This window comes from Typopeltis vanoorti, chromosome 1 (assembly GCF_054136105.1).
Source record: "Typopeltis vanoorti isolate ZY-2024b chromosome 1, IOZ_Tvanoo_1.0, whole genome shotgun sequence".
Classification (NCBI taxonomy): domain Eukaryota; kingdom Metazoa; phylum Arthropoda; class Arachnida; order Uropygi; family Thelyphonidae; genus Typopeltis; species Typopeltis vanoorti.
The window spans coordinates 80,349,621-80,367,097 of NC_143549.1; the positions used below are offsets into that span (position 1 = coordinate 80,349,621).

Below are 17,477 nucleotides of genomic sequence, written 5' to 3' on the forward strand. Positions count from 1 at the left end.
GTAAAAAACTTAGAAGATAGAAATATAAAATCTGATAATGTTGGTATCTTGACAGGTAACAGATTGATTTGGAGGAAAGTTGTGGATAGGAAGTTAATGATGTAAATTTTTCATGTAGTACTATCATATCCTGTACATCCCTTGATGGTACATGTCAGGAATTTGATGATTTTTTCCAGAACCAATAATCCCATGATTATCCACTTACATTAAGAAATCAGTTTTATGATTCTTTAACTAAGATTTGTTAAACTGAAGTAACTTACGCTGAAGAAAGCAGCAGTTTTATGATAATAAATGTGATTTGACCTAATTTTCTGGATAGTAAATACTCACTGTAGAGACCATCACTGTAACAAAATGATGCACTATAACAGAACTATGGAAAAGTCTTAATCTGAATCCCATAGAATCAATGCTATTTTAAACTTGCTGCTGTAAACAATCAAAGTTAAAACCATCACAAAGCATTGAATTTCCTGGTGAATATCACAGTCTACACTTGGAGATTTTCCTTTACTAAGCACATGCATATTTTTTTAACTTCATCTACCCAGAACAACAGCAGTATGCAATATCTACATTGGCATGGCAATGGATGTAAAAGAAAGTCACCATAAGTTCTGCTTATTGTTTATGCTGATTGGCTACTTAAAACTATTTGATCATAATATAGCTCTTGGGAGTAATATTGTGGGAGGCACTGCATAAAATTTATTAGCATTTTGTATTAAAACTAGAGAATGTATTGACAAAATCTAAATGAAATTCATTTTGTGAATCAACTCTAAATACACGGATGAAAATTTTGTTAGCTATACCAAAACGGGGGGGGGGGGGGATTAAGAGAATAATTCAAGATTTAGCTACCACAATTTTACAAAATTTAACTACTGATATTTTATCATGAAACCACTTAACCTTCTAAGTGTGATAAATTTGTCAATAAACAAAGGAAATAGCAGAAACAGAACAAAGGAAATGGTGAATCATATGATGACAGAACAGAAAGGATTGGCATGAACCAAACATAAAGTGATACATACACAAAATGGTATGTATATACCATTTTGTGTATATACATACACATAAGTATGTAGACTGCCAATAACATGAAAAAGTAAAAAATTCAAACAATAATGAGACAGAATGAACTAGAGAAGTATGAAATTTTAAAAATGAAAATCCAGAATTAATGTTTAAATTTTGAAATACTGTGATAGCTTTAAATTAATTTTTTACTGGAAACCTTCAGTAATGAACTACATATGTATGGTCTCTATTATTAAAATTAAAAATGATCTGAAAACTTTGGCAGATCAGTCAACTTTATAATTAATTAACTCCAATTACAAAGAGGGGATGCAGCTGCTGAATGGCTAGCTTGTCATCAGCCTAAACTAATATTAACTCTTTTCAGCTTCCTAATTGGACCTAAATGAACACCTGATATAAGGTGGTACTGTTCTCTCAAATCTGTATTTTGAAGTTTAAAATTTATGTTTAATAACTTATATAGAATCTTTTAAATAATAATGTACAGTTGAATCAAAAGTTTAATTTAAAAAAGAACTATGTTGTGCTGTCTTCATTACAGTATTTCTGTTTTCAACTAAATGTAGTATATTGTACTTTCGGTTTTTTTTTTTTTAGTACTATAAAAAACAAATTAAACAGTTATTGTTACTTCTTGTAGATAAGAATATAAATTAAATTACACTTTAATAAATATTTCCGATATTTCGGCAGCGTCACATTGCCATCTTCAAAAGGAACTTACATAAAAGGCACGTACACGTAGGCACTACAACACAGTAACTGAGAATGAAGTGATGAAGCTATGAAGCTATTGTTCTCCTAAAAGTCCTGATGCCCCCCCCCCCCCAGTGGGCTATGTAGGTGTTCTTGGCCTTTGGGCTGAAGGTCTGCTGATGTAAGCCTCCCAAATTTGTTGAGGTTTAGAGAGTTTCTTAGGGCTGAGGTTGATTCCATGAATAGTCTTTCAAATTTGTATTTGCTACAGTGTATTACTGTAGCTTTCTTTCACCATATTCTGTGGCGTGTATACAGAGTCAATTCCTTAAGTGATTTAGTAATTTATTGTTACTCTAAAATAAATAGTATTTATTTTAAACTCTTTGTTTAGCCAACAGATATTATGGAATCAATTAATTCTCCATTGTAATTCCATCCCCCCCCTCCCCATGTACTCTTCTCTTACCACGGTAAAGACCACAATGTATAGTAGCATTAATTTGTGTAGGAAAATGCACAAGTTTTCTTGTGCATTTCTCACATCTTCACACATCAGTCTATCAAAAGACCAAGCTTATTTGTGTCAAGGTAACTGTTTGCATTGTAACATTTTACAATATTTCATGTTATAATCTTAAAAGTTGTATTGTACTTTTCACATTTCTTATCGTATATGTCATTATTTTTTTTTATTTCTGGCTTGCTTATTGTCATGTTCAATTACTGATCATTTGAAGTGAAGCAAGCTAATGCATTTATACATCATATAATATCTTCAGCTTAAAACTTTTAATTTAACACTTCTAGTTAAGAAATACTGTGCATTGTATCATATTTTGCCAGCCATTCATCATTATGTCTGTTCATTTAGGAAGTTGACTTATTCATACTTAACTGTGCCAATTACTTTCCTTTCAGGTGGACTTATGCAGTCTAGCTTTTCATCACTTATGTGTTTTCTCTTTTTGTAATTGGTGGTGACCAGTTATAAAGTTGACTGACTGCCAAAGTTTTTGTTAACTTTATCTACCATTATTATAAGAGACCTTAGAACCAGGCAAGATAGACTGTAGATTTAAGTATATGGAAAAAAAATCCAGGAAGTAACACAAATGACAGGAGCATCAGAATTTACAGAATTAAAAAAATAATTAGTTCCTCTCCCATTCCTTGGCCATCCCTTCAGAAGGATTTCAAAATTGCCATCACCATCCCCTACATCCTGGGCACATCAGAAAAAACAGCCAAATCTTTAAAAAAATACAATATCTACACAGCTTTAAAGTCCCATTGAAAACTTGCTACCCTTATCCATTCCATTAAAGATTAGCTCCCTCCCCCTCTCAGTGCCTGGAGTATATAAAGTGCTGTTCCTACAAATTGGCTTGCTTTGGACAGAGGTAGATCAGTGACCTTCTGTTTAGAAGAACACAAATCGTATACATCTTCAATCACAGTTATGGTCAGTCTGGCCTTGCAGACCATGTATTGGATACAACCCACAAGATCTCCTGGAAGAAAACCACCATGTGCTCCACCATAGTAAATTTAGAAAGGAAACACTGTTTTTAGAATCTGCAGCAGCACTAAGAAATCAACCGAATTTAAAAAATATGGATGCATAAAACTTCCCAAAATTTGGGAAACAATAATTGTCATAGGTCCCACTTTACATCTCATGCCACTTACAAACACCCATAGAGGGTGTGCACCACCTAGATAGGACTTTAGAGTCATCCATGTGTTTCATTTAGTATTGTGTGTGTGTTACAAGAGTTATTTGTAAGCCATGAAGATGTCTCAGTGACTAAGATGAAATATTGGAAGCATTAAAATTAGTTTTTAATCCTTTCCTAGTGCTGTAAATATTCCATTAAACCTCCAACATGATGTCCTCCCAGTGCTTAAACCTTAACACATGTGTACAGTAATGATTATGCATTGCCGAATGGGATTTCATAGGTTTCCGATTTGAATGGGTTGGTAATGACATTACATAAGGGTAACTATGGGTCCAAAAGGATGTTGAATGCATATATTTACACAAACGCAACAAGTATTAGGATGAGGAGTTTTTGGCATCGTTCCGCTCGACTTGGGCAAAAGTTATTGGCATCAGTGAGACCTGGTTGACTGAAAAATGATATAGTTACAGGGATAGAATGTAAAGGGTATTGTATTTTCAGGAGTATAGAAGGAACAGGACAGGATGTGGGATATTGCTGATGATAGCTGAAGAACTGCAACTAACAAGATTAGAAGTTAAAGCAGAATTTAGGTCTGAAGGAGATAGTTCATTTGGGGCTGTCTGGTGTGAGATAGAGGCAAATAGGACAAAATATGTTTTGGATGATATTATAGACTTTTAGAGTTTTTTTGACTTTTTTAGACTATTAGAGAGCAATAGAGTCGATAAAGGTGATGTAGGTATCCTGCAGGATGATTTTAATAAATTGGCATCATGGGCGAAGGATAATGATTGTCAATTTAATGTTGCAAAATGTAAGATTATGCACTTCAGATTGAAAAGGTTGCATATAGTGTATCATATCGATGGTATTGGATTGCAGGATATTGATAAGGCTAGGTACTTGGGAACAATGGCAGACAAAGAGTTGAAGTTCAGAGGATATATTGCAAAAGTTGATAAAATTGCTCAAAGGATTATTTGGATGTTGAAAAATAAGTAACAAGTAAAGGTAAGTTATTATCCCTCTTTATAAGGCTATTATTTGGCCACAGCTTGACTATTGCACACAGATTTGGTCACCTGGGTTTCTCGAGAACCAGGAGGTGGGAGAGAGAATTCAGAGACAAATGACCAACATGGTGATGAGTCTGTGGAAAACCTTTAACCTATCCTCTATGAGGATAGGTTAAAGGTTTGTGGTTACAAAGTTTAATTGATAGGCAGACATGATAGAAACTTTTAAGATATTGATATTAACGGAATTTTATAAAATTGATGCAAGTGAAATTTTTCAATATATGACAAAATAGTCAGAGGACTAAGGGACCATCCATAGAAGTTGTGTAAGAGTGTAGTTAGTAGGGGTGTGTGTGCAGACCAGATTTTTTGCATGGAGAGTCATGAGTGAGTGGAATGGATTGCCAGAATTGGTTGTGAATTCCTTGAAGTGAATGGGTTCAAGGAGAGGTATGATAGGATTTGTGTGTATAATGGTTAATTTAAGCTGTTTATATTTGTTTGTTGCATCAATCTGAAGAAGTATACAATAGATGTATGATACTTGTCATTACTTTATTAAATTGTTTTACTTTTTTATGTGGTTTTTTTGCCAGTATTAATGTAAATGTATGGATACTACAAGCCACCAGAATATAATCTCCAGAATGTATGACATTTCTGTTTTACAAGGATGTGCAAAAACTGATGTAACTCCCAATGTATCAGTATCTTCAGGATGGTTGTGAAGATTTTAGAGAAGTTGGAAAGAACTGGCATTCAGAAATAGGTCGACTGGCAAGCTATGCTTTGCAAAGAACAGCACAAGTTTGCTAAAGAGAGGTCATGTTTGCACAATTTGCTCACATTTTATAATAATGTTACAATAGGCATACAAAGTGTGCATGTGAAAATGAAAAGTATCTAGACTAGTTATGTATAGAGGCTGTTGACTTCACATCAGTTACCTTAGTATCACATAAGGCAAAGTGCACAGCTATATACACATCCAGAAGGATGTGTATATAGCTGTGCATTATGGGAAGGTTACCATGACCAGTCTGAGTAGTGATCCAGACCAGTCACATTGTCCAGTTTCTTTCTCCCCCTCCTCTCTCTCTCTCTCTCTGTCATTTTAATGTACAAGATGTGTACTTTTTGATTTCTCATTTCAGACAATTTTTTTTCAAGCAACATGCCTTAAGTATTCTGAGTACTCAATTTTTTCTAATTCCCTAGGTTCAATCCAGAAGTCTGATTTTTGTGTGTGTGTGTGTGTGTGTGTGTGTGTGTGTGTGTGTGTGTGTGTGTGTGTGTGTGTGTGTGTTGTTTATATGTGTAGCAGAAATATGTATGCTCCAATTTTTCTATGAAAAATATGCCTTAAAATTTGTAAAAATATTGAGAATAGCTATGAAATTTTTGAGCGATACTCTTGATGACTATAAAGTAAAATTGGTCTCATTATGTTATTTTCATCCCTTCTACCTGGATTAGCCTTTTGAAAATGAAGAATTTTTGCATCTTTCAAGTTAGTATATCCAGTTATCAAGGTTTTTTAAGCATCATGAGTAGCATGCCATGCGACAAATAACAAATGGGAGAATAAAAAGTAAATGAATGAATGCTCAAAAAAAAGAAAAAAAGACATTTTAGCATTTTTTGTAGAGGTACATAAAGTGTTGAATGTCAAACTAGTGGAACTCTAATCTCTAATTTCTGTTTTTATAATTCACTCCATTTCATTTTCAAAAGGGAATAGCATTTCGATGACTAAAGTGATAAAAACGTTGTTGAGGGTTATATGGCCTCTGTCTGGTTTTTGAATTACATATGATAATAATTTAATCAAGAATAGGATATGAACAGGAATTATATAAAACACTAAAATTCCCATGCCTTAACCTATAAGCATTGTGGAGGTTTTAGAACAGGCAAGTTTGAATATGTGTGTCTGACTTATCAAACAGCATGTTGATGTAGGTTGTAAGGGCTCTAGAAATAAAACCTATACTATATGTCTCTTCAGTCTTTCCTACTTGACTAGCTTCTATCTTACAGTAAGTACTCATTCATAGTAGCAGTTCATAGGGCATGAAAGGTTATACTGCATATTAAGAGTGGTAGGATTGAGCATAAGAAAATTTTGTTGGTTGTTGATGAAAAAGTTAATCTTAATCGCATTTACAAGCCTTCAAATAGGGTTGAGAAACATTGAATCTCATTTAAGCAACATGTTATTTATACTGTTGTTAATTTGGAATATAAACATGATATAAGTTAGAATATATTTATTGTTACTGTATCAGTTTCTTGAAAATACAAAGACAAGTTTTTTTTTTATAAGTTTTATGTTTCAGATTGCAAAACTTTTCTTGTATGAAAATGTATGGATTAATGAACCATCTCTATTTATTACCTTTAAATTAGTAGCGACATTAAAATTTTCATAACTGCAATCCTCTAGCCAGCAAAGGTTGGTCAATTGGTAGACCTTATGCTACTAATGGCTCACACAAAAAGTTAAGCAAGTTTCAGCATGGTTAGTAGTTGGAAAGAGTTCAATCGTTCGATGCTGTTGGTACACTGCTCCTTCAATGAGCCTTTGGACTCCATAATAATAATAATAATAATAATAAAGCATTTGCTTTATAGAGGATTACAGTACTCAGAATTATTTCTAAAAATTGTCTGTACTCAGAATTATTTTTAAAGCAAATTGAGATTAATTTGACCAAATTGAGTACATGGGAAAATATAAGTTTCTTTTACAATTCAGTTTTATTTCTTCATTTTATTTATATATTTAATTTGTACTTTGAGCTTCAAGTAGTGGAAATTAGTATCAGTTTTGTATTCCTTTTAGTCAGGTGTAGATATAGGAGTGGACACAAAACAGCAAACTATGCGAGGAATTGTATTTCCTATTACGGATGATGCCATGTCAGCACTGTTAGATTTGAAAAATGGAGAAGTAAACTATGTGCAGTTAGTAAGTATGTTATGTAGTAATTTATTTCCTGAATATCTATCTGAAGAATCTTCTTTCACTGCATCAATCTACTCTCGTTTCAATTATTCCAAATCAAACCATAAAATGTACAACAAACATTGCTAGTTATTTATTTTCATGGTATTGATGTCAACACAGAATGATAAAAAAATCATATTTATTATCTTATTGCTGATATATCGACTGGTATTATATCGAGCATCTTCAGAGCTAAAAAACAGTTTGTCACAGTATGCAAAACAACAACAATTTGTATAACAGTGGAACTAGTTTAAAAAAATTGTAACAGATAACAGACAACACAAGGAACTAAAGTACTCATTAGGTGTCATCTGTGTTGGGGAAAAAAAGAGAAAACAAATATTAATTAGATCTTAAAATGACTGTCTCCCAGATTTTTGGAAAATTTATACAGCCATACTTGTTGAGGTTTGGAGTATGTTTTAAACCTTCTGCTGATTCCAAAAACAATCTCTGACTTATAATGACTTCTGTGTAGTACTTTTGTTTTCTTCCAATTGATCCTGTGCAAAGTGGTATCTAAGGCTAGACCGACTTGCGATAACGATAGTGTCGAATGTATTTTTTATGTTCACCAGGGCAGATGTCAACAGTTCTTCCTGTCTGTTCATAGTAAGCCTGGTCACAAGAACAGAGCACTTTATAAACTCCTGGATGTAATACAGAAGAGAGTTTGTTCTTAGGTGAACAGATGAGAGTTGTCAATTTGACATAAAGTTTAAATACGGTGCTTAGCTGATATTTGTTGAGCACGCTAGATATCTTCCCAGATCTGCCTTGAATGTATAAGATGATAACAGTTTTTATTATTATTATTATTATTATTATTAATAATATTATTATTATTATTAAGAGAGACCTCCAGGGAGTCAGAGACTCATCAGAGGAAGCCACATACTACACACTAGCTATCATACTTATTCTTGAATTCACTCACAACATCCAATGGCAATCCATTCCAATCACACACCACTCTCTGAGAGAAAAATCTAGCCCTGACCCCTTCTTAGCGGTTCATTCTCAGCTTCCAAGGATGCCCTCTTGTCCTTTCCCCATCCTTCATAAATTGAAAAATTCAATCAATTGAAATCCTCTATGACCCTTTCAGAAGTTTGTAAGTCTCAACCATATTACCCCTCTTTCTCCTGTTTGCTAGTGTCTGCAGTCGACAAATTCTCAGTCTGTCTTCATAATCAGTATTCCACAATCCTGATATCATTTTTAACACTCTCCTTTGTACTCTCTCCTATATATATATCAGAATCACAATGGGATCCAGACATGCACACAATAGTCCAAGTGAGGTCTTATCAAGGCCTTGTAAAGAGGCAAAATGACATCCTTATCTTTACATGTGAACGTTTTGCTGTGATCTTGTGTGATAGGCAATGGAGGGGATTTCTAGGGAGCATTTAGTATTTTTTTTTCTATCCTATGGAGATTATAGCCATTAGCTAAGAAGGTGTGATGTAAATGAGTGAGTTCAGCAGTAAGAGCATTGTCATTGGAACATATAGCTCTAGCTCTGTAAGTTAGTGCTTTTAGGATACCATACTGTTGAGCTGGATGATGGCATGACTGCTTGTGGAAATATCTCCCTGTATGTGTGGGCTTTCTATAAACAGGGTGTTAGCTATTTAATTTTATAGTAATTTAATTAATTGGATACATTTTTAGTAATTTAAGCTATTAAATTACTAAAAATGTATCCAATGTGTCTGGACCATGTGGGCCAAATAGTAAACACATCATCAACATAGCATAGCCAAACCACTGGTTTGAGAGTGGCTGTATTCATAACTATGTAGAAATTGGCTAAAGGGGGGAGCTCATTTCTGTCCCATCTAGTTGTTTGTATATCTTCCCTTTCTATGTGAAATAAACTGCATGTACTGTAAATTTAAAGAGTTCAAATATATCAGGAGAAAAATGTGACTTTAGGGTTTCAATTAACTGTACATTTGTAAATAGTGAAGTGATATCAAAACTAATTATTATGTCTGAACTTTTTAAGTTATAGTTTTTTAAAATGCTTTTTATGTGAACAGAATTTTTAACATAGGAGGGTGAATTATTTGTGAGGTTGGCTAGTAATTTAACTGAATGTTTAGCAAGTTTGTATGTGGGGCTGTTTATACTATTCGCAATTGGATGTAAGGGGTGTACCTTGTTTGTCAAGTAGACACTAGAGAAATATGCCTCTGCAGCAGTTTACCCACATGGCACTGACTAAAAGTAACTAATCAGAATATATAAAGTTTTTTTTTTTTTAGGTGCTCCATATATTCTGGGTGTTTTAACACGAAAAGGCTAGTTTGTTAACTGTTTCTTTTAGCCAGGAAGTGACTTTTTGTCAATAATTTGCAAACTTTATTCTTTTGAGAGTTAGTGGGATCACAATCTATAATTTGGTATGTAGACTGGTCTTGTAAAAGTATGTGCATTTTGTTTTCGTATTCAGCTAATTCGTCACCACAGTTGCATTACCTTTTGTCTGCTTTAGTTATAACAATATGATTATTACTGTATAGTTCTTTTAAAGCACTGATTTCCTTTTGTGGAATATTGGTTTTTGGGAGACTTGAATGGATTAGGATTTGGCCACATCCAAATGAATGTTACTGGCTATTACTGGAGGCAGATCATATATTCCTTGTTCAACAGAAGCCATTATTTTGGCTTTTGGAACTTGCCTGGGAGTAACAGCAAAATTATGTCTTCAACTTAACCATCAACAGTTTCATCCATTAGGGCTACCGATGATAAATTTCCAACAACACAATCTTGTAATTGTGGTCGTTTCATAACACTCTGATGCTGGAGGATTTTTCTGGTGCCGGTTTTTAACTTTGAATTCTTTATTAGCTGTTTCATCGGAGATGCTGTCTCGGATATCCCACAGTTCTGAGTTTAAAACATCACACAGTTCGTAGAGCATTGATAGTTTCATTTATTTTTGAGAGTTCCATATGAGTAGTGTTAATCTGTTCATGTAATAGTGCTAAACTTGCCCATTTGTAAATACACTGGGCTTTGGTTGAGTGGAACTGGCTTTTAATTCTGACAACAGTTTGGTATTGTATTAGTGTCTTGGCACCTCTTTAAGAAGGCTAACCTATTTAGCTGCCATGCCAATTTTAACTTCCACTTACTGAATTATCGTATCTTGTGTATGATATTGTCTCTGTGAACAATTCTCAAATGCATGGAAAGGCTTATGTGTTCACAGTACATGTTATTTATTTTCATGGTATTGGTGACAACACAGAATGATTTATTAATTTATTTGTTGCTATTTCTCTGGCATTATATCCAGCAATATAATACTGCTGGATATAATACAAGAGTGTCCAAACTATTCAAAATTCTTCTGATATATTTCTGCTGAAAGACTCGAGGAGACATGCAGCGAGTTGTTCTTAGTAAAGTTGGGAAATATATTGCATTAGTCATCAGTTGCCCAATGGCTTGAGAGACCAGAAGACTCAATTGCAATTTGAATAGGATGCAGGTTTTCTGCACTTAGTCTATTCAAGGTCTAATTTGAATTTGCTGATGATCTTTTTACATCTGTTGTTTTCAGCAGTGTAGACTGAGGATGAAGCTGGAGGTTTAGTTTTCAGCCACTTTTGACATGTGAAGTTTTTTCTTGGATTGCCTTGGCATCCTTTTTTTTTTTGGAAACCCAAGGTTTGAATAATTGTGTGACATTTTGAATAGAATTAGGAATGAACATGCCTTCATTCCAGTAACAATTCTTTTCAGTTATTTGGTTGAAGAAGATGTTTGGATCAGAAAACTAAAACCATAAGCTGTCCACAAAAAGAACAAGTATAATTTAGAATTCACCATTTAGCACTATGATAATTCCAGAGGACACAAAATTTTACAATAGTTGGTGAAAGATGTTCTATAGAAAAAGAAATTTGAAGGAGGTTATGATATCAGTTACCAATAGGAAAATTGATATGTTCATTATATTTGAAAGAAGAATTGGTCAAGAAAAGATTGTGGATAAGTTTGGCGAGTGGAGAAGATTATTTGATATTCAGGTGGGCAAGTGGACAATTTCTGAAAGATAATTGTTGAATATAAATATCTTGTATCTCTTCCAGCTTGGTCATTGTAATCAGAGGAGTAAAGTTGCTTGGAATTTTGAATGTTGAAGTCCTCAAGGAAGGCAACTTCACTGTTTGGGTATTTGGTCTACAGAACATCAAGCTACAAAAACAAATAAAGAAAAAGTCTAGAATGGTTTTCAGAATTTGGAGAGCTATGGAGATAACAAATGAATACAACTTAATGAATAAAAATAAAAATTGTAGCTAGAACATATAAAAAAGAGATGATTCAAGGCTTGGCATTCTTTAATGCACTATCAGATCTGACAAATGCACAGTTAGTAGTGTGTTCATCTTAAGTTGGCATAGTGTATCCAGTCATGGTTGCATGTTTGTAAGTGGTGGTGAACATTGTTTATTTAGGAATAATTCCTATAAATGTTGGTTATGGAGGCTTTTTTTTTTTTGGAATGATGTTAGTCACTTTTTTTATGCTTTATTTTTGTTTATTTTTTTTGTGTGTGGGGGGGGGGGGGGGTGTAGAGTTCAAAGTTTTTTTTTTGTTGTTGTTTTAGTATTATTTTTTAATGGAAATTTTTATCTGAAGTGTTATCAGAATTGTGTATGATTGCTTCAATAGTTGAGAATTGAGGAGGGGGGGGGGGGTATTGTATGAGCATGCAGTGTGAAGTGAAAGGATTGCAGACATACTTCCCATAGAGTACACCCAATGTGGAATGGACTTGGCAATATGCTGCTCGCAACCAACTCATTAGTGGTCTCAGTTTAAACTACTTATTTTATAAATTAATTGCATTAATACATTCATTATACAAAGAAGCTGTAGAGTTAGCTGTACAAAAATGCAAAGTTTAATTCATGCTACTATTTAAAAATCTTATAAATGGAATTTTGTACCCTATGTTTGACAGGATTTTAACATAAACTGAACTTCATACATCATTATTTTTAAATGTATGATCCAACACAAAATACATTAAAGAAAACATTTGTTACATAACAGCTTTAAAAAGAAAATTGCAGATTCATGAAGAAAAAAGATTCTATCCTCAGAATAATAATAATAATTAAAAAAAAATGCTTTATAGAGTTTTAATTGGAATCAGTATATATTATTATTATTCAGGCCTCCATGGAGCCAAAAGACTCATCATGGGAGATCCTTCCTAAGAAACACAAAGTCTATCAAGACTCATCATGGGAGGTCCCTCCTAGGAAACACAAAGTCTATCATACCACTCCTTAAACTCATTGACCGTTCTCGCTCTCACCACTCTATTAGGCAATGCATTCCATGGTTCAACCATCCTCCATGCAAAGAAACCACTCCTCACCCACTTGTTCCCAGTTTCCTTCCGTAACTTCCAGGGATGGTCCCTTGTCATCACTCCTTCCCGCTGTTCAACCAAGCAAAAGAACTCCCCAGTGTTAACCCTGTAACCACCTCTCAACAGTTTAAAAGTCTCAGTGGAATTTCTCTCTAGAAATTTCACCAAACTCTGCAGTCCACATTCCCTTAGCCGATCCTCATAACTAACATTGTACAGTCTGAAACCATCTTTGTTATCTGCCTTTGTACCCTTTACACAGTAAATTTATCCCCCTTCAAACCTGAGTACCAAATCTGAGAACAATAGTCTAAGTGTGGTCTGATCAGAGACTTATACAATGGAATGATAACTCTTTTATCTCTGCAGGTCAGCACCCTTCTCATTATTGCAGCAATCCTCTGTATTACCTTCACCACCTTTGCAATATGTCCCCTAAATTTCAGGTTTCTATCAATCATCAACCCCAGATCTCTTGTCTCCCCTACTTCCTCCAGTATAGCTCCTCCCATAGAGTATGCAGCGTCCCATCGATGTGTCCCAAACCTCCAGACCTTACATTTTGCTGCATTAAACCGATACCCCATTCCAAGTCAAAATTGCCCATCTGTCTAGCTTATTCAAATCCTCTTGCAGGACTACCACATCTGCACTATTACTAATAACCCTTCCCAGCTTCTCATCTGCAAACAACTGAATATCCCCCTGCAATCCACTGACAATGTCATTGATATAAAGGTCAAACAATATAGGTCCCAGTACTGAGCCCTATGGGACCCCACTTGTAACCCTCTGCCTCCTTGAAACTGCCCCACCATACACAACTCTCTGATACCTATCGGACAGCCAATCCCGCATCCAGTTGACCAACCTGACATCCAGACCCATGTGCTGCAACTTAAATATAAGCTTATCATGTAGCACTCTGTCAAATGCCTTCGCTAAGTCCAAGAAAATGGCAGTATATGCCTTTCCCTCATCTACTGCTCTTGTAACTTTATTATAAAAGGCTAGCATATTGCTAAAACAAGAGCACCTCCCTTCACAAATCCATGTTGACTCTCACAGATGACATTACCCTCATCTGACCAATGCTGTATACGGTCCCTCACTAATTTCTCCAAGATCTTAACAACTATTGATGACACACAAACTAGCCTATAATTAGACACTTTCAGCCTGCTACCACTCTTATGCAATGGTACTATCTTACCTTCCTTCCATTCCTTGGGCACCTTTCCCGTAGCCAGACCTTCATTGAAAAACCAAGTCAAAAGCGCTGTCAGTTCTTTAGCACATTCTCTCAAAACCCATGGTGAAATACCATCCAGTCCACTGCTTTACTGACATCCAGAGTACTCAGTATTTGGAACACACTCTCCTCCTGCACCTCTAAACCTCAAACCTGCCCTATCCCTCTAGTATTAAAATTTACTCCTCCAGAATGAAATACTCTAATAAAATGTTCATTGAACAATTCCACTATGTCCTCTGCATCAGTCACTCTATTCCCATTTTTATCCCACAATGTCATTCTTCCACAGTCATTTCTCCTCTTATTGTCCACATAGCTAAAAAATTCCCTAGGATTTTCTTTGGATCTTAGGGCCAATCTCTTCTCATATTCCAGTTTCACCTTCCTTACCATACTAGTCATTCTCCTGGCCTGTGTGTTATATTCTTCACGCATCTTCTCTTCACCTGTCTCCTTATATCTCTTCCATAGCCTCTGTTTCGCATGCAGTTCCTGTTTAATATTGTTTGTCATCCACTTTACTCCAAATTGTGTCCTCTTCTTCACTCGTGGAATATAGCTTACTATTGCTGCTAACAAATATTCCTTCACAATTTCCCAAGCACTAATGATATCCCATCCTTCCAATTCCTCCCTCCATGAAACTTCTCCAAGTGACGTCTAAGACTATTATAATCACCTCCCTTATAGTTCAACATATGTTCCCATCTCTTTGATACTCCTGCATGTCTATTCATCTTCCAAGTCAAAACCATATGGCCACTCTCCAACTGGTGGGAGAGATGGCATCTCAGTTATTATCAACTCTTCTGATGCTATGACCAAATCTAAAACTCTTGAACCGCTTGTTCTCTCTATTACATGTTGCCTAAGACATTTGTCCCTCAAGAATTCTAGAAATTCCATTCCATTATTGCTACATGCATCTTCCTCTCCCCAATTTATATCTCTTTTTGAGATAGGTACAATTCTCTAGAGGTGGGTACAAGAATTGTACCCACTTCTACCTCACACCATATGCTTTCAAAATCATTAGTGTCACTGCCTTCCAAAGCCTCCACTCTTAGAGGACATAAGTCGTCACTTATCATAAGCAGTACTCCACCACCACACTTTGTCCTGCTGAAAAATGCTGTACCCAGCTACTTCTATTCCTGTTATATCCTCTTCTATCAACCACGTCTCAGTGAACGCAGTAATCTTTGGACAGGCTGATGCTATTATATATATAAAAGAGATCACCAGTTCACTCAGAAATCATTTTAATCTTGTTTGTTGAATGACGAATATTTCAAAAGGGGGAATAGCAGTTAGATGATTTGAGGAAAATGTCTGCATATGCTGTACAGCAATTAGCAAAAGCATTTCTCAGTCCACATGTGACATCATGCTGAAGAAATGAAAGTCTGTACGTGACACTGAGCACAAGATATGACCTGAAGTATTATTTGACAGGCGTTGATGCTCCTTGAGAAGGCTGGTTACTTTATCTCAGCATCAGATCCTGAAAATTTGTTTGAGAGATATGAGCAGTAATATTTTGAGTGGTTCCATGATAAATCTTTATGGCATAAAGAGCCATAAATTTTCATGGAAGGCTGCACTGCACAAGTTTCTTAATAAATAAGTTCACATTATCAATTAGTATGGACCAAGGTATGCAGAACTGGAACTACAGAACAAAGGAAATTGGTTCACTGGCATGACTAGTAGTCATGCTTTTTTATCTAGGTATGTGTTGTCCCAATGGTGAAGTTTATAGATAGCGTAATGAAATGAGATTACTTCTTGTGATGTGGGTCAGATCTGCAGGTTGGGCATGGAATCATAACTTTTAAGCCCTACAGTGAGGTTCTGGACAAGTATGTCTTGCACTATGTCAGTTTATGGTAATGACTTTATGCTTTCCAACATAGTAACATTCCACACACACAAAGCAGGGATCTGTGGAATGAGTAACAAGGTAAATTAGACCATGACAAGACAGTTCTCTTCATTAGTATTACTTGCTATTAAAGGGAGAGCAGAGAAAAATACCATTAACTTTGTAACATTAGAAACAGTCTTCATAGTGCTTGGAATCAATTATTACAACTACAGTCAAGTCAAAGTTATTAGTTTCTATATATTTTAGTTATAACTGCACATTAATTGATTATTCCAGTTATTTACACTTATCATAGTCATATTGCATGTAATGAGTTTCCAAGTTTTCATTATTAAATTATTTCTGTTTCAGAGCATAGATATTGAAAATGAAGAAATTAATTTAGCAACCAAAGAAAATACAGACATTCATAATCTTTCTCAACAAGTACCTGTTGATCATGCACGCTATCATGTATTTTGCTTTCCACACTCTCATGATGGTGATTATTTAGTTAGTGTTGGTAAGTACTAATTAAAAATGTTTATAAGTTAGTCTGTAGTCTAATTAAAAATGTCTATAGGGAAATTAATTAGTAAAAGCACAGTTCAAAATAAATAAATAATTTCTGGTTTAACAGCATAGCACAGAATCCATCGCTATGTCAAAGTGAGCAGAGCATTTTAATAATCTTTTGAACATTAGTCAGTCTTGATGAACCCAGTTGTCCTTAGCAGACTAGATCTGCTTCCCAGTTAGATATACTCTATATGAAGTTACATAAATCACCAGAATGTGATAAGATTAGCAGAAATGTTAGAAGCAAGTGGAGAAAATGTAATGACTTAACTGAGATCCTAAACATTTTCTACGTGATAAAAGAAACTTCAGAAGCATAATGCAGTAGACATGCACTATAGTGAATACCACTATAATGAAATCATGCACTATGGGAACTATGGGAAAAGTCTTGGCCTAGGTTCTGTAGGACCAGTGCTATTTTAAGCTTACTGTTACAAACAGTAAAAGCTTCACTATGGCAGATTCTTGCAAATAATGTCATAGTCAGGAGAGAAAGGAAATGGGTGGGAAATATAACAAAAGAAAATGGCAGGACATGAAACAGAAAATGTTAAATTGTGGGAAATCATACATTGAGGATAGAACACAAAGGATTGGCAGGAATCATACATAAAGCACACATAATAACATGAAAAAAGTATGAATGCAAATAATAATAAGAGACATAAGAAAGAACTAGAAGAGCATGAAATTATAGAAATGTAGAATTACTGTTTACATTTCAAAAGGTTACAATTAGCATGGACCAAGGTATGCAGAATTAACTTCAGATAAGTTAATATCACTTACCTGAATTCTTCATAATGTATTATTGCTGTAAATATGCACAGATGGAAAAATTTAGGTCTTTAAAATAAAAATAAATTTTTGAGTTAAAAATTCTAAATC

The 17,477-nt window shown here is 34.7% G+C and overlaps 1 protein-coding gene across 1 annotated transcript in view; it reads left to right on the forward strand.

Annotated features, from left to right (window-relative positions):
* Window positions 1–17,477, forward strand: part of LOC150110127 (twinfilin-2-like) — an 84,632-nt gene that overhangs the window by 49,182 nt on the left and 17,973 nt on the right. The window contains exons 7-8 of the mRNA XM_090391600.1: window positions 7,308–7,433; window positions 16,380–16,530. Coding sequence (XP_090247726.1) covers window positions 7,308–7,433; window positions 16,380–16,530 — 277 coding nt within the window. The remainder of the gene's footprint in view (window positions 1–7,307; window positions 7,434–16,379; window positions 16,531–17,477) is intronic.